This window comes from Typopeltis vanoorti, chromosome 17 (genome assembly GCF_054136105.1).
Source record: "Typopeltis vanoorti isolate ZY-2024b chromosome 17, IOZ_Tvanoo_1.0, whole genome shotgun sequence".
In the NCBI taxonomy this organism is placed as follows: Eukaryota; Metazoa; Arthropoda; class Arachnida; order Uropygi; family Thelyphonidae; genus Typopeltis; species Typopeltis vanoorti.
Genome location: NC_143565.1, coordinates 99,630,746 through 99,650,014, shown reverse-complemented (window position 1 = coordinate 99,650,014; position 19,269 = coordinate 99,630,746). Strand labels below are relative to the sequence as shown.

The window sequence follows — 19,269 nt, the reverse complement described above, 5'->3', positions numbered from 1 at the left end:
TGTCTTTCAACAATCTTTTGATGTCTAGGCAGCTTCTATTCGTCCCTTCATAGTGTCTTCTTTGGCATCTTTTTTTGGGAAATGAGACCCAGTTTTGTGGAAGGTGAATAACCTTGGATGAGTTCATTTTCCTTCAAATTCGTTAACTGCTAATGGTCTCTCTCTCTGTATGCCTCATAGTTGTATTGCAGTTCTATTCTAAACCTAAAACCACCTTGCTTTAAATTCCAATGTGCAGCTTGGATATTCTCTTTTCAGAGAAAATGTGGTCTGTACTTTTTCTCATCTACTTTTACATACTATTTTTTTTTTTTTTCAGGAAGCAGTAAAATGTCTTCCCTTAGTTTAACTACTTTTATGCAGTCAATGCGCTTGTTTATGTTTGACCCACACATGACCTTTTAGTATCAGTGTTGTGTATGGATAAAGTGAATGGAGGAATCTGTTGACCTGTTTTTGAACAGCTGAAGGCTTTAGTCTTTGGAGAAGACAGAGGGAGGCTGTTCCTAAGAACCAGAGATAGAGGGGGTGAAAGAGGAGGAAGAGAAGTTGGTTTATCAAGTGTGGAGTTGAATTGTAAAGATATTGACCAGCAGCTGCTCTTGTTCTTCATGTTGGAAAAAAGTGGAGGGAGAATAATGGCCATTTCAGCAGAGCATTGTTTAGGAAATTATCTATATAACAGGCATAAAGCAGAAACTGAATCTCTAAGAGAGGAATTGGAGTAGATCTGTGAAAGAGGGATCATCATTTCAGAAGAGGGCAGTCAGGTTAAATTATGATCCCTCTCTCAGAGAGGGATCATCTGGTGCACCTAAGTCCTCTCTCTCTCTCTTAGAGAGGACTTAGGCGCACCATCCCAAATGTGTGAACAGTATTTGTGGTTTATAGTGTCATCAATTGAACAGGTTAAAGCAGTGCCCTGAATGGAAAAGTACACAGTTTTTAGTGGCTGTAGAAGTTATGGCTGAGATTTATTTATGCTAGGAAAGGTTGAAAGTGTAGGTCAGCTTAGGAAGAGAGATTTGATCATGTTCAGATATTTGGATATTATTAAAAGTTAGGGGAAGTGACTTAAGATCTTTCTTCTAAGAAATTAGAGAGGATGAGTTTGGGCAGTATTGAAATTTACAAGGTTGTCCCATTGAAGTATAGTAAGGAGATCAGAGTTTAGTGCATTGGTTATGTTAGATCTTAAAGCTGTTAATAATTGGCTGCTGCAAAGTTTGTCAAATGAAAAAGAGCAATGGATTGTATTGTCATCAGCAAAAGTACAGATAAGATTTGAAGTCAGTGAGAGCAGGTCATTTATGTACAGGAGGAAGAGCGCGAGTGAAAGTACAGAGCCCTAAAGTACTCCTGCATTGTTGGGAAAATCAAATGAGAGAAAGCTGGCAATCCATCTTGCAAAGGATAGAAGCCTGGCCATAATGGAATGGCAATTTACTGAGTAGGCCCCTATGTCAGACCTGATCAAATGTCTTAGCCATATCAAGGGCATCAGGTGACTTTCTCCAAAATTTTCCATGGCTTGATTCCAATAATGGAAGATATAGATCATCTGCAGATCAAGAGTGCCAAAATTCATTATTTTTGAGAGAACTGAAGTGAGAGCAATTGGATGATAGCTCTCACTTCAGTTGCCAGGTGATAAGTCAGGCAACAGAAGCTGCCTGACTTTTATCACCTGCAAAGTACTGACTTTTTTTGAATGGACCTCAAATGTAGGCTTTCTTGTTTCACTTAAGTAGGAAAAAAGATTAAAGTTGGGATAATATGGGTATTAATTCTAGAGCACAAGTTTTTAGCAGGATTGGGGGGGGGGGTTAGAATACCACCATGACTAGATGTCTTGTTTATGGCCAAGTTAATCAAAATTCTTATTTCTTTCTGGTGAAAGACTAGAGATGGCATGAAGTGAGCACTTCTTGGTAAAATGGAGATAATTTTACTTTGGTTATCAATGTAATAAGAGAACATGATACCAACAGGTTGGCCTTTGGATGATGTTATATAGTATCATCTATATGTGAGTGCAGTAGAAACAAGTATTGCACCTAGTGGCGTTGGCGAGGGACCAAGAAACTCAGTCACCATTGGAACAAGATGTGAGTTTGTGATATTTGGTCCTTTCCAAATGTTTTTTTTTTTTTTTACTGGCACACTTGTTGAAGAACCAAGGCTTGGTTAGTGGTCAGGAATTTGAAGTAAACATTTGGGATGAAAGTTTTCATTCCAGTGAGAATTATTTCTATTATTTGGTCTGAGCTGGTGTCTCAGGAGAACAGACACAGTACTCAAGGAGTAGAAATCATGTAATTCATCCCATTGTAATTCCAAAGGATGCAAGACTGAGAATTGTTTTGGATGAAGGAAAATAGGATGAGATTGTGGTTTGAGTTACCAAGAGAAGAACTGATATCCACAGTGTATTTGGAAGGGACACTGAAAGAAGAGTTCAAGGGTGCTGACAGAATAATGAGGGTGTCTCATATTCTGGCAGGTTGATGAACTGTCTGTGTTAATTTGTTGCTAATGGAAAACACCTTGGCATCCCTGCAAGGTTGAAATCACTTTTAAATTGTCGATGTTGAAGTCCTCAAGGAAGATGACCTTGTTATTTGGATATTTTGAGCAGAAAATCAAGCTGTCGAAATAGTTCAAAAGGTCAGAGCCAAAGTAAATCAAACTGGGAAGAAATTTGAGTTTTTGCATTCTCTGACATGAGATGTCAGCTGTGATGTGATAAATGTAAAAGTGCCACCCTTGTGGCAGCTGAAGTGGGCAGCAGTGGTTGAGGTTCCATTAGATTTGGATAACTGTAGGATGATAACACATAATTTTTATTGCTATTAATGCTGCAGATGTTTGCAAAGTAGATATGGAATTTTTTTAATTGTCTTTTGTGGAAGATTTTTTATGATTTTCAGTAAAACTTTCTTTAGGTTGTTCACCATATGTGGGAGGCAGGGGGGAAGAGATTTATAAAGAACAAGTGCATGCAGTGGTGGGGATAAGAGACTCAAACATATTGTATCAGATACAGAATACAGTTTAATCTGCTAAACGACTCCTGGAAGTCTACTCCTAGTTATCTAGCTTCAGCCCTTTTACAATCCAAAATATATATGGGGATGCAAATAAGAATTTCATTCCTTTTAACAAACCAGAAACTGTGAGATTTTTAAAATATGACAAAGTTCTATATATTGTTAACAGTGTTCGTTCTATTTATGAAACCTCAATGCTTCCAACTAAATGCGGGTGAGCTAGTTTCATACAGAGCTGGAGTCTGGCTTCTTCCTGAACAAGCAACCAGCCAGAGAATTCTTGCAATTTAATGACCACTGTATGTGCCTCATAGAGCTTTATGATATAAATGACCAACCAGCTATCTCTAGTGATCAACCCAAGATCTACGTATGTTATAAAAATCATATCCTATAGGTAAAAAAATTGAAATAATCTTCATGTCTCAGAATCTGCTAGACTGTTGTAATAAGGTTCCTAGTTTCATATTTTTTAATGGTTTTCTCAAGCTCAAGAGCAATATTCAGACTGTAACATTTGTGTTTCATGGAAGGTGGAAGAATGATGCATGAATTTGTAGATCTGTGGATTGTATTTTAAGAAATGCATATAAAGTGAAGTTATTCAGATGACAGAAGAGGGGATGGTAAAAAGATTTTTAAACTTATATAAAATCATATTTAAAATTATATAAACTTTTAAATAATGCAGATTTAAGGGACTGCTTATACACACATTAATTTAAAAATTAAAATAAGGAATGTGGTGTTTGGGGGTTTGCTTAGGAGTTAAAGCTAGATAACTGGGAGGAGACCTCTACATAGCCTTTTTGGAAATGCAGAGAACTGACCAAACCTTCTGATATATCCAATCCTCACCAACTCATGGTGAGGATTGGACATATCAGATCAATTACTGTTAATATGTATCTACCTGGATCAATTTATATTCTGTATTGGCTTAAACCAAAAGACCATGACATCACAACAAGATGAGATGTCATCCAGTTCCCAGCCTTATTGACTGAGTGGTTAGCATATTTGCTCTCCAACAAACAAGCTTGGGTCCAGATCTCTCCACTTTTGTGATAGTATTTAGGTGTTAGCTGAATTTCATTGCCCAGTGTATAACCACTGCCCCACTTAATGGAGACCTGAAATTACTTGATTCCATGTTTAGTCTCTTGAGTAGGATTTCAATACTGGTAAAAAAAAAAAATAAAGAAAAATTTTATAAATTACATAAAATTAATAAAGTAGAAAAATTCTTAGCCCATTCAAGGTACTATCATATTATAGGATTGTGGGTGGGAGTCATATTAAAAAAAGAGGAGATTCCCACCGTCTTCATCATAAAACCAGTGCAATGCAAAAAGTCAGATACTGAAGCAGGCAAACTTGACATTGCAGAATTCATGCTAGGTACCATCAACAGAAGAAGAATTTGAGATTAATCACATCAACACAACTAGTATTACCAAAATAGAGAAGACAAAAACAGGTGAGATTCTTCTTAATAACAAATACAAGGTGTTCTCTTCAGTCAATGATGATCAGGAAAAGAAAGAAGCAACTATAATATTCAACACTAAGCATTAAGATAATCCTCTTGAATAGCAGTCTGTGTGAAGTAGAATGGTATGGGCAAACATCAGAATAGGGAATTGTACAGTGAGGCATATTTGTGTCTATGGTCCCACAGATGGTTTATCTAAGGAAAAGTTTAGGCACTTTTTGAGTTATTAGAGAAGTCAGCTGATCCTTATTGGAGATCTGAATAGCAGGGTAGAAAATGAATACCAGACATCTAGAAATGTTTTGGAAAAATTTGGAGAGAAAGATCAAGCTTAATAATGGTAAGTACCTACTGGATTTCTGTTCATGACGTGGACTTTGGGTCTCCTGCGATGAATCTTCTGACTCCATGGAGGTACCCATATAATAATAATTACTAACACAGTGTTCCAATAGTTTGTGCACCTCATGTAGATCTAACAGTTGTTGCTGTAATGAGAGACGTAAAGCATAGCTAAATTTATAGCTGTAATTATTGTTAAGAGTTATTATTCATAATTAGGTGATTGCAACAACTTGAACCATTGAAGCAAACTCAAATAAATAATTTGGTTAATTTTAATTTTGAAATATATGAATATTAAAAATAGATTACTTAAGAACTATTGAAAATTATTATATAAAATGTATCTATCTAAATTTAAAACTAACAACAACTCTGCAGAGATAATTATAAATATGAAATATATTGGCAGAGTGACCCAAAATTCATTGGTGTTCACTGCTATAATTTATGGCTATGAACTTGCTTTGTTCATGGAAAAAGTAAAGAATATCAACTATAAAGTAAATGTGTTAAATATAATTGGTAAAAACATTAGAAAAGAGAAATAATCAACAGATTTGTTAGTAAGAAATCTTCAATATGTTATATTCAAACAACATGTTGGAAAGCTTGCATTTAGACCGGAAAATTCTTTTCTTCAGGCCATTCTCTGACATTGGAATGTTGAAACCACTAACCAGTCCATTTAGCAATACAGAAAATGTATATACACATGTTGACAGCTGCATTATTTCTGTATGCTTCATGACACTGCATGAATTAATAAGCTTTAATGATATTTCTGCTCTAAAACTCATTTCTGTATTGTCATACACACCATAACATATTGCACAGGCTCATGTTATCTATCACCTTTCACATCTTAACTGCGCTCACTGTGTCACCTAGATGATGTAACTCTGATTATCTGGTTTTTATTCATGAGATATATGCAAATGAGAAAAATTACAGATAAACCAAACAACAACAACAACAACAAAAAAAAACATTAAATGTTATTGCTCAAAATACCTGAAAAGAAGAGAGCATAGGGGAAAGGAAGAAAAGAGAAGCAGAAAGGGAAAAAGTAAGAGGAGGATGGAGGATGTCATGTTATAACATGGTGCAATTCATACTCTTCAGTATCTATTCATAAAGATATTTCATGATCCCATATTCATGAGCTTGGAAATTGAGACCATAATTGAAATACCTAGTAGTATTTAGATGGTACAGAATCACCAACACTTCCTTATCCCTAGTGATCTGGGATCTGATCACTATTATAGCCAGGGCTTGAAAAAAAAACACTTGTCTTCTTGAAACTCCTCTTCTGGTTTTTTGTACTCATCCATTAGCAAGGAAGAAAATCAGAATAGAAGTTTTTAATCAGTTTTATTTACATAATGCCACTTCTATAGTTACTTTGTGTTGTAAGTAGTTTGCTTTATATACATAATTTTTATTGCTTTGCTGTGTAGCAATTAAAAGAAACAGTGATCCTGAAAGAATAATAATAACCTTAGTGAATGCAGATGGTAGAAAAAGTGTCAGATATACAAGAAATTGCTAAGTTGTTAAGTGATCACTTCAGTAAGGTATATTCCAGGGTCATCCCGGATCAACAATCATTGACACAATATTGAGATTTTTTTTTTTAAATAACGAAATTAATAATTTTTTAAATTATTAATTATAATTAATACTGAGATAGAAGCGCAGTGGACATGACCATAGGGTGCTACGAAGGATAATATGTAAAAACCACCATGCATTGGCCGACACATCAAATGCAGAGATCCAGGCATCAAGTGGGATACAAATGTGAACAAAAACATTCAGAACTTAGACTCACAACATGGGTTTCCAAGGTAGGACTGCAATATGCAAATATTGTGGTCCTACCACATCCTACACAATATGCTTTCACATCCCAGTGTACATGCCAAGAGCATGTACAGTGGAATGTGAAAGCTGTGTTATGGAGCAAAGAACCATGCTACACCCTCTGCCAAGTAGATGGACAGGTGTGGCTGATGCCCAGTGAATATCTCTTACCAAAGTGCATAACCCCAGCTATGAAATTCGGAGGTGATGGTATGGTCCTGTTGGAGGTCAGTCAACACACTTGACTGACCTCCAGAGAGAGCCCTGATCTCAACCCTATTGAACATCTGTAGTATGAACTGGAGCATTGAGTGAGGTCAAAGGACATCCACCCTACAACAGTCCAGGACCTCATCACATGCATATGTGAAGAATGGTCCAAAATTCCCATTGATTGCTATCATATGCTTGTGGAAAGTATCCCCGTAGGATTGCTGTAGTCATCACAGCAAAAGGAAGTTCTACATTTTATTGAGACAGGTGCCATGACTGTTTCTTCCTCATTCTATTGTGTTCATTAACTTCTTTCCAAGCAGTTTGTGTGTGTATGTATATATCTGGTCTAGATTATTACTCTTCCCACATGCTCACAACAAGAGTGCTATGCCCTACTTAGAAGATGAGTTCATCTCTCACTGGATAAAAAAATCAACTTTGGTAATATTTCCTCACGGCAACCTTAACAAGAACCATTGGGAATGATCCTGTGTGACATTTGGAAATCTCTCATTAGATTCTTTCAGATGCTCAGAGCAAATCATCTGCAAACAATGCTAAATAGTGGTTGACTAATGCCACTTCTCACGTGTTCCATGAGTTTCAGAGATTGTGATCTGTTACCAAGAGGAGTGGCATCTCTATCTGGAGAGAGACCTGGTTAAGAAAAGATTCAGTGTTGGATAAGTGGTGAGGATTATCAGGAATTCTGGTTGGGAGATGAATGATTTAGGTTATTGCTTACAGCAAATATCTCTGCTTCTCTTTCAGCCTGATCAGTGGAGTTGGAAAATAAGGGAGCCAGTTAGAACCTTGAACATTAACACCAAGAAAGATGACTTTACTGTTTAGGGAATCTGGATTGCAGGAAATCAAGCTTTAAGGATAAGAAGCCATAGAGGTCAGAATGATTTTCAGTGTTAGAGGAATGATAGAGACAGCAGATGAATGGTACATAAGAGGTTAGAAAATCTTAAACCACAGAAGATCAAAAGGGAGATATTCAGGATTTGGCATTCTGAGGCATGTTGGATCATGCAAAAGCACAAAGTAATACCACCTTTGTGGCTGAAGGGATTAGAGATTTGGGGTTCAGAAAAAAGTAGCCTAGAAAAAAGTGAAGATATTTTGCATGCAAACTATGGTTTGCTCAACTGTGGATAAAAAGAATGAAAAAAAAAGAATATAATTGCCAAGTATAATACAGGATGTTTCAAAAAGAATGTCCCGATTTGAAAATTGTATATCTTTGCAACCACGTACCACAGGTGGAGAGCATTATTAAATATTATTATTTAACATTAATTTATTTGTTATTTATTATATATATATATATTATTTATTATTATTTATACATATTTGCATTATTAAATATAATTATTTGAAATCGGGTCATTCTTTTTGAAACACCCTGTATACTAAACCCTGAAGTTGGCTAATGCTTGCTGAAATGCATAATATTACACTATGACACTATAAAGACTGCCCCCCCCCCTCATTTCTGCACTCATAATTCTGATATATTCAAGGCAACTTACTATACATCACTCTTCCAGTCTCTTTGAATGGCTGCAAACAGCCACATATCTCAGTTAACTGAAATATGAGTTTATAGGGTTGTGTAAATTCAACCAAGCAATGCAGAGGATCTAATGTAAAACATTTTTAGAGATCTTCTGTTATTAATTAAATATAATATTAATTAAAAGTATTTTCATTAAAGATTGTTTTAAAAATAAATACAAAACTTAAAGCATTGCTATAAGCATGAAAGAAAAATTTCAATATGTATGTTACAATATGTATATAGGATTACTATGTCCGGTTTTTACTGTATTTAAGAAACTGAGTTCTTTAGCACAGGTTACTTGTCTTTTTTAATTACAATATTTTTCAGACAACAGTAGAAACATGCTGTTTATTATGTATATTCGTAACCTATTTGTTTCTATGGAATCATGACATCACACACACACACACACACACACACACACACACACACACACACACACAAACAAACTTTTATAATATAATAAAAATTACGTATACACCGAATTCTCCATTTACATGGTAGATTGGTTCCAAAAAAAAATGCGTAAAAAAGAATACAGTGCATATGAAAAAATAGAAGAATGGTCCGAGATGTGAAAACCCGATATGAACGATAAGTTATTTTCAAACAAAATATATGAAAATCATTGAATTAAACTCTAATTTTAATGGAATATTTTTTTTTTAAATTTTAAATGCTTATTTAAAGTATATACCTATGTATCTTTCTTAAAGAAAATAGTGTGTCACTAATAAAACAGAAATTCGAAAAGGCTCAAATACACCACACATATGGTTATTAGTTGAATTGTATTTGCCGTCACTTTCTGACAGTATCTGCATTCTTTTATGTGAGACAGGAATTAAATCACTTCCATCACTTGAAACACTTTGGCTGTCCTGTTCATACTGTCCTGTTTTGACTAGATCTTTGTATAATTCTTCATATCACACCATACATGACTTCAGTTCATGTTTAAATTGTTCAGCTCGTTCGGTATTTGGATCATGTCTAAGAAAATGACTTTGCAATTTACTAGCCATTTGAAGCCCTTCTTTAATTAATCTTACAGTGAGTGGCATCTCTTCATCATCACTTTTTTTCTTTTTCATTGAGATTCTCAAGGACAGCTTCTATTATTTCATCATCACTAATAGCCTTGTCAACCATCAATTCTTCAATATTTGCAGATGAAAAATCATCAAATCCTTCTCCGCCAACTGCTTGTGCTAATCTGATGATATTGGGTCAAATAGCGTTTAACTTCTGGAACAAAAGAGTGGTGGAACCATTCATTAAAAATTTCTTTTGTAACCAACCATTTTTGTTTGCCTTCCAGTGCAAACACTGTTTAACAATGGTAACGTGTTAAAATCCACACCTTTCATTGCTCGTGTTCTTAGGGATCAATTAATGCGTAATAGTTTTAATATACGATCTCCTGAAGCATTGCTGCAAAATAAGTCACACAGTCCTTAGCTGCTTTAAAGCCACCAACACATTTTTGTGATTTTGCTATATGTTCTACTTGGTTTCCAAAAAAAGATTGGTCTCATCTGTGTTCCAAACTTGATCAGGAGTGTAGCCACCACTTTCATTAATTTTATACAGTTTTGAAAGAAATTCCCTAGCTATTGGCTCATCTACAGATGCAGATTCTCCTTTTATTTTTACATTATGAAGCATGTATCTTTTGAGAAATTTTGTAAGCCAACCTGTGCTTGCAGAAAAATCACAATTGTTGTTTGATGTTGTTAGCTCCTTTTCCTGAATCTGTTTGTACAACCGTAATGCATTCTCTTTGATGACATTTCCATCTAAATGTATTCCTCTTTGTGAGCAATCTTCTATCCACATCACTAGGGCCTTTTCCATCTTCACTTTTATAATGTTTCACGTATACGACGATGACTTGACACCTAATTTTGTTCCATAAAGAACAGATTTTCTAATGGCCTCTTCATGTTTTCGTAATCGTTCTCATGGTAGCTTCGTTCAGTCCAAAATATTTCCCTAAGGATGTTGAGCCTTCTTGAGCTGCTAAACAATCTAAAATTTGGATCTTTATTTCTAAAGAAATTGAAATTTTTCTCTCTAACTGAAGTATCTGACATCGTGATTAATAGGGTAATGTTACGAAAATATCTGAAAATAATCAATAATTAATTTTACTAATTTGATATTACATGTACAAAACTTCAAAATTTAATATATACCTGTATAACTCTTGCACGAACAAAACGTTCATGAACAAAACACAAGACGTGTAAACATTTCAAATTGTAAACAAGAAATAATTGTTTAGCAAATAGCTTAACTCCTTTCAAGCAGCTTTATATAGGTGGGCCCCCACAACGGACCAACTTAACTTTGAGGAATCAGTATCACACCCTTCTGCTTCCAGGAACCAAAGGCAAATGAACATAATGGATCATCCGTCGGCTAAACTTCGGGGAATCGTAATTACAAAAATTGATTTTTTTGTTGTCGCCACAATTGTCTACATTGTGTAGCGTAGAGTAATCCCCGATATTTCAAACATTGAGGGGGTTCCCCAAAATTCAAGTAGATGTATAGTACTAGGAAATGATAATTATAATGGAAATACCATTTTTTTACATGTGCTGAGATGCCTGTGATACTGAGGTGAAAATTCTACTAATAAATAATATATTACATGAGTTAATTCTGTTATTATAATTTCAAGTAATGGAAATACCTTTTTTAACAGAACTGAATTCAAACAGAAATTTTAAAAATAAGCGAAATTTGAACTGTGTAAAATCAAAATAGAATTGTTTCTGTTTTCTAAACCGTGTGATTTCAAAATTGTGTAAAAAAAAGGCTGTGTAAAAAGAGAATTAGCTGTATTATTATCTTCTACCACACCATCCCCTTAATGTACTAAGCTCACTTGCCTGTCAATCTAGTTAGTTAACTTGACTTTGTATACACCTATTGAATATCATGAAAGGCAGTTATTCCTTCCTGCATGGTCTGCTATGTGTGTGTGTGTGTGTGTGTGTGTGTGTGTGTGTGTGTGTGTGTGTGTCAGTTATTCTCATCTCTTGACCTCTAAGAATGAAAAATGAGACCTCAGTTACCAGGAGTATAATATTGTGTAAACTTTGTACATGATCAGTTAACTTGCCATCATTTGAAAAGCCCTTATGAAAGGTTCTTGAGATTCTACACAGGATTTAAACCAGATCTTTTTAACCAAAAGGTAATGAACATCCAATTAAGAATTTGTGTCCCCCTAAATATTGTGCAGTGCATATAAGCATTTAGTTCATTTATTTCCAGTAACGTTTAAATTTTCATCATTTTAAATGCTGTTAAACAATTGACATATCTAAATTTTTGGAGGTTCCATTCAGGAGACTCCATCATGCAAAAAATATACAAATTTATTTCATTTAAGGAGAAAATGGATGGAGAGATGCGTCCTAGAGCATCAACTGTGACTCCTGGCACTAGCATAGATGAAAGTGCCCTTCCTACTGTTTTCAGATGGGAAGGTGGGGGTAAAGATGTGTCTATATGTGGAACATTCACCAACTGGAAACCTATACCAATGGTTCGAAGGTAATGAACTTTAATTTCTTTAAAAACAATGTTTTATATAAATTTTCTTTTCTCTAATACAGTATATCTCGAGTGCACATTTAAAAACTTGTGCAAACTGATTATGAAATAAGAAAAAACATATCTATTCCGGTTTGTTATCTGGTTTTCCAAGTGCTAAAAATTTTAGGATGATTAAAAATTGCCACATCAAATAAAAATTTAATGAAACAGTCTTTATTCTAAAGAGTGCAGCTATTTTTCCCAGAACTTTTAGGTTACTTTGGTAAAAACCTAAATATATGAGTTAAAAATAACTGAATAAAATGAATGTTAATTTTTATAATGTTTAACTCTTAACTGGTTGTCTCTTTCCTTGACTGGACACGTTTAACATGTTGTCCATTTATTTATCATGATAAATGGTAGAAAATATTTTCTTCTTCTCGAGTATTCTGCAGTTGAGCAGGTTCTTCTTTTAGGAGCAAAAACGTTTCTTCCACTCTCTTCTGTTCTGAGCCTTCTCTTTCAAGGTTCATCTAGCTTTGTTTTCCTTACTCTTCCTCTGGGTCTTTTTCCATCTATTTTTCCTTTGATGGCATCTCTGATGATTCCATTCCCTCTCAGAATATGTCTGATCCAGTTTCCCTTTCTTCTTTTTATCTTCCTTAACAGACTTCTTTCTTCTTCTTCTCTTTTTAAGACCTCTTCATTAGTTATTTTATCTGCCCATTTGATTTTTTTCCATTCTTCTCCAAATTCGCATCTCAAATCTTTCCAAAATCTTAATTTCTTCTTTCTTCAATGTCCAAGTTTCAGCTGCATAGAGGGCAACACTCCGCACATAACATTTTATTAGTCTTTTCTTAGGTTTCTATCCATTTTGCTTCTGAACAAATTCCATTTTCTATTAAAGGCATCTCTTCCCATCGCTATTCTTGGTTTTATGTCACTTTTACATCTTCCATCACTGCTAATAACACTTCCTAGATATTTAAATGTCTTTATTTGATTCAATTTATCCCCATTTATTCTGATATCCATATTTGTCTCTTTCCTTGCTATTTTCATTACCTTTGTTTTTCTGATGTTAATTTTCATTCCATAATTGATACAGGTTTCCAGTAATCTGTTCAACAGATGCTGTGGTCCTGTTTCAGTATTCGATAATAATGCCTTGTCATCTGCATATCTTATTACAAATGTCTGTCTACCTCCAAACTTTATTCCTTCTTCCGAATTCTCCAGTGCTTCTTTTAACATTGCTTCAGAATACATGTTAAACAAAATTGGTGACAGAGAACAGCCTTGTCTTACTCCTCGTCTAATGATACTTGGTTCTGTTGTACCATATATGTCTCTCACCATGGCAGTTTGTCTCATATATAGTGAAATAATTAGCCTTCTGTCTTTCCAATCTATACCAATCTTTTCCATTACTTCCACCATCTTATCCCATTTCACAAAGTCAAAAGCTTTCTCAAAATCTATACAACAGATATTAACTTCTTTATTCACTTCCAGACTTCTTTCACTTACTATTCTTAACAGTCTAATTGCATCTCTTGTTCCCCTACCCTTCCTGAAACCAAACTGATCTTCTCCAAGAAATTCTTCCACCTCAGATGCAATTCTTCGTGTTAAGATTCTCATAAGTATTTTTGATGTATGGGAAATGAGGCTTATTGTTCTAAAATCCTTGCAGTTCACTGCATTACTTTTCTTTGGTATAGGTATAAATATTAAGGTCATAAAATCTTTTGGTAATTCTCCTTTGTTATAAATTAAATTTATTATTTTGGTTATTTCTTCAGTTCCTTTCTTCTGAAGTTGTTTCAGGAATTCTGCAGATTTTTTATCTATTCCTTCTGCCTTTTCACATTTTAGTTCTTTAGTGGCCATTTCTACTTCTGTCATCAAAATCTCTGGGCCTAGATCATCTTCATTTACCTTCTTTATATCTTCTAATGGTAACTCATTTTGTCTATTTTCCTTATCATGTAGAAAATATATGGACTTAAAAAGTGACATATAATATAACTTTAAAAAGAATATTTTAAGAAACTTGGTTTTTTCTTCATTTCTCCTATTGACTATGGATTTCCATTCAGTTTTCTTTTTTACTTTTTTTTTTAATCACTATTCTATTTTTTCATTTCCAAGAAATTCAATAATATACTGTTATTACTGTTTTCTTTTAATCATATGACCTAACTTCCTTTTTGTTTCCTTCATGATATTCTCCCTCGAACTCTCCGATTGAGTACTATTAATAGATATCTTCATTAAACATATCCATAAAAGTTAGTTTTTTGTGACTATATTTTAACAATATTATACACACTGTGATGGTAATTCATTTCTTTCTTTGTTTTATATTCAGTCCAAAAGGTATTATTATTATACACTCACGGACAAAGAAATTAGCGCACCTGGAAGAAAACATGGTACAACGGCGAAACTAAGTAAATAGCTAGAGTGCTGGGTGGTATGCAAATGATCCAAGTTTGGTGGGATTGCACATGCCCACACACCCTGCAGTGGTGCTGCAAGCACGAACTGGCAGCCTTATAAAGCCAGCATGTAGTTAATAGCCGATTAAAGCGAAAAGCACCGGCTGACGCAAGCTAGAGTACAGAGTGACAATACTGCCGGGTAGATGCCAGAGACGTCGATTTAAGCAACTTATGGACTTTGACAGAGGCATGATCATCGGCCTGAAAACCGGAGGGTGGTTGGGCGCCCTATAGGCGTGCAGATGAACCGTTCTGACCATACCGTCTGACAGTGTTGGAGCTGTGGACACGTTCCATCACTGCCACACGGCAGAGCAGCACCGGTCGGATCAGGAGGACCAACGTTAGAGAGGATCGACGGATCGTATGACAAGCACGGAGGGATCCTACGGTGACCTGGTCCACTATACAGGCAGATGTAGGGGCTCCTGTGTGCCCACGAACCATTTCCCAATGCCTCGCGGAGGCGAATCTACAATCCCAGTGCCCTTTACATGTGCCCCCATTAACACCGCAACAATGCCGACTGTTTGCAGTGGTGCCAGATGAGAGCGACATGGAATGCCCCAGACTGGTGACGTGTGGTCTTCAGCGATAAGTGCCGCTTCATCTTGGGGACAGATGGTCATCGTGTCTGGGTGTGGAGGACCCCTGGTCAAGGACACAATCCCGACCTCGCTATCGAGTGCCACACCTCCCGCACTGCAGGCATTATGGTCTGGGGAGTCATAGCCTATGATAGCCGATCACCCCTTGTAGTGGTATGTGGTGCATTGATGGGGCAGCGGTATATGGATGACATCCTACGGCTCCACCTTCTCCCATTCCTGCCTGGGATACCAGGAGCGTTATATACCAGCAGGATAATGCCCGTCTGCACACGGCTCGGGTTGCCCAGGCCTGCCTATGTCATGTACAGACACTTCCATGGCCTGCCCGCTCCCTGAACTTGTCCCCTATCGAGCATGTTTGGGAGCAGCTGAAACGGCAGCTCCCACCATGCCACAATATCCGGGATTTGGAGCACAGCATCCAACACGTGCTGGCCAGTCTGCCGCAGGACAACAACAGGCGTCTGTTCGCCACCATGCCGGACCGTATTGCAGCATGTGACGCCGCACAAGGTGGTGCAACATGCTATTGATGATGACCGGATTGCGTACCACAGATCCATTTGTAATTCTCCTTCCGCTCTGTTTTTGCCATCATGTACATTACTCACCTGTTTCATTACACCAATAAAATTTCAGTTGAATCCTGTGCTTCCTTCTTGGTGTGCTAATTTCTTTTTCCGTGTGTGTATGAATATCTCTATAGTCTGAATACCCATGGAGTCCTCTGACTTCATTGAAGAACAATTGAATCAGGATACAAAGATACATCACAGGAGACACACACTAACCATTATATTATACACACACACACACACACACACACACACACACACACACACACACACACACACACACAATACCTGTCATACTTCTCCTTAAACTCATTTGCTGTCATGGCACTCACAATTACTTCTGGCAGTTTATTCCACTCATTCACTACTCTCCAAGCAATCTAATTCACACACTGTTACTAACCACACTCTTGCACAACTTCAGGGAGGTAGTCCCTTATTCTCTCTATTTGTCATATATTGAAAAATTCTTTTGTGTCAGTGTCATAGAACCCCTTTAGTAACTTAGAAATTTCTATCATGTCCCTTATTTTCTGCCTATTAACCAAACTTTGCCGATTCATGGGGAGTATTCCATAGACCTGTTACCAGCTTGGTCACTCATCTCTGGATCCTCTCCACCTTCTGATCCCCAAGAAAACCAGACTACTATATCTGTGTACAAGCATGATTTGATTTTTCTCAAATATATTATTTTACAGACTGTTTCTCTTTTCTTATTGATTTTACAAAAGTATGTTATCATAGTTTCAACTAGGTAACTAGTTATGATAATTATAAATATGCACAGAAAAACTAATGATTGGTTAAAAAAAACTGGAAGTATTGTAGAACTTTCTTTGATGCATCGAAGAAGTGAGTAAATCTCTTATCCTTCCAAATATATCATAGTCTTTGCCTTCTGTCATTATTTGTGAAGGAAAGATTGAAAGAATCTTGACCATTCTGGATTCCACAGTTTCCTGGTCCTGCTGGCATTTCTCTACTTGCTCAGAAATGTTAATGTGTCCAGGTTTGACTTCTGTTTTGTATTGCTTTTCATACTCTTGTGTTCTTTTTGATATATACCTTAGCCTAGAAAATTGCCTGTTGGTAAGATATCATTTCTTTTATTTATTTCTAGTATATGTGTTCCTAAACATTACTGCATTATAGAATTTCAAGCAATAAAAACAACAGGACTTATTGGGAAAAATATGGTTGGGCAGAACATTCAAAATCTATACAGTAGTAAGCTAATACTATAAAAAATAATAAAATAAAATAAAAACTACTATAGTAAACACTGTATTTCTTTAGGCCTTGTTCTAATTGACCTTGTAGCACTCACAGTTGTTCCTGCTAAACAAGTTTCTTTAATTTTCATAGCATTGTCCATGAAGGTGTGCAATATGGATTCCTTTAATCCTGTTGCTCTTGCAATATCATGTATTCTTTTCTTTCAAAACATTCTATTATTTCAAGCCTCTCCTCAATACTTCAGGCTTTCCTTTTTCATTCACTGCTTATATTCTTATAACCAGGATGCATACTAATGTTCAAGATGCATTAAACACTTTTACCAAGAAAAGTCCACAAACTCAGGAGAACGGTGGCATATATACCCCCAGTATATACCCACATGTAGGCAACATGTGGGTATATACTGGGGTGAGAGAAAAAGAAGTTGAGATGTGTATGCATGCATTTTGTATATTTCTCCATGGGTCACTTCATCAGCCAGGTGGTGTTTTCACATTCACTTGGTGTTACCTGGTAGCACAAAGCATAGTCACTTAGTGAAAAATCTTGTGTAAGCTAATACAATTTCATGTTTTGGTAATTTTATTCTTTAATTTATCTATTGCATGTGAACAAATTTGTGCATTACAAACAAGCATTATAGGAGAAATAATAGTATTGGCCTATAGATAAATGTTTGCTTTGCCTATTGGTAAGAAATGAAGGCCATTCTTTACCTCATTACCATTCTGCTGCTACTACTTCAATCCTCAATAAAATAATAGAAAAATCCATTAATTGCATAACATAAAAATTCTTGCTTTTATTTTTAATAAAGTGATACACTAGTAATATCTCAAGTTATTTGATTAATATATTCCACAAAATATCCATAACTGGAGATTATATTTCTAAGATGAATAAAATTGGAAACAAAAAAATACTTTCATAAGGGAAGATTTATCTGACTAATAAGCATAATAATATAAAAATAAAATAAATGATTATTGTAATTTAGCATGATATGAAATTACAAACATTTAATATGAGGTAGTAAAAATAGTAGATAAGAAAGAAACAAAAATTAAAATGATTGATCTTCATGTTTGATATGAAGACTTTGAAGCATTCTTATTAATGACTGCATTAATAAGAATTCATAAGAAAGATGCTACATTGTATGTAGCATCTTTCCTCTCAATACATTTGTTTATAACATGTATTTGCATCCTTTCTCAACCTGAAACCTGCATACTTCTTTCTTCAATGGAAACAAATATTTGGCTGGACATAGACCAGTTTCATCTAAATAAATTATAGCTGCAATTCTTAATTTTGGCAACTTCTTAGTTTTAAATTTTAGAAGCCATGACAGTCTTTGAAATTTTTAGAACTATCCAGCAATAGTGTTAAATGCTTTATCCTCAGAATTTCACTTTTTAAAGACATGAATGTTTCATGTTTTTCTTGAATCGCTTTAGTAGAAATGGAAGTGCTTTCTTTATTTTGATGACCAATTCATGAAGCTAGAATCTTTCCATTTTTCCCATAAATACTGGTTGAACAACAAGCTCAAGCTTATTTCAAAATTTAACATGCCACATGATTCTTTTAATTTTTTTTTCAACCCTCTGATGGTGAAGCATTGATTCATTAAGTCCAGTCACTAATTTTATATCCTTTTTTTCACTCGTAACTTCTCACAACAACAAAATTGTCTTTTAAGGTAGTAGTCTTCTTTTCTTTGAAGATGCATTAAAACTCATATTACAGGGTTCACTGAATTGGGGTTGGTGGGAAAACAACCATCTACAAAACAGGTAAATGAACATAACTGGCATGGAACATGTGTGATCACGGCTGAAGCTAATATCTGTAAGGGTGTTAAACATAAACTTCCATATACACAGAATTAGCATGCACACACCAATCTACACTGTAATCACTATCTCACAGACCATCCAATTCAGCTTTGTCTTGTCTATAGGTGCTTTCATGGATAGTTTTTCACTGAGATCTCATTCATCATTCCTAAAATAATGCACTTTTTTGAAATATTGTTGAACTTATATAACCTGAACATAACATAACCTTACTCATGAAGTACTTTTCTTCAACTCATCATCACCAATTTTCTGATATTCACCCTCAAGAGGTGTACAGGTTGCTGGATGGTACTACATGATTAAGTTTCCATTATTACTAATCTCCTATCAATGATATTCCTCCAAATTTGTCTATTACTTGTCATATAT

At 35.3% G+C, this 19,269-nt stretch overlaps 1 protein-coding gene across 2 annotated transcripts in view; it reads left to right on the top strand.

The window, feature by feature from the left end:
• Positions 1-19,269, top strand: part of alc (5'-AMP-activated protein kinase subunit beta-1) — a 109,799-nt gene that overhangs the window by 39,246 nt on the left and 51,284 nt on the right. For both annotated transcript variants that reach the window (XM_090407065.1, XM_090407064.1), the window contains exon 3: positions 11,949-12,112. In XM_090407065.1, the coding sequence (XP_090263191.1) occupies positions 11,949-12,112 (164 nt within the window). The remainder of the gene's footprint in view (positions 1-11,948; positions 12,113-19,269) is intronic.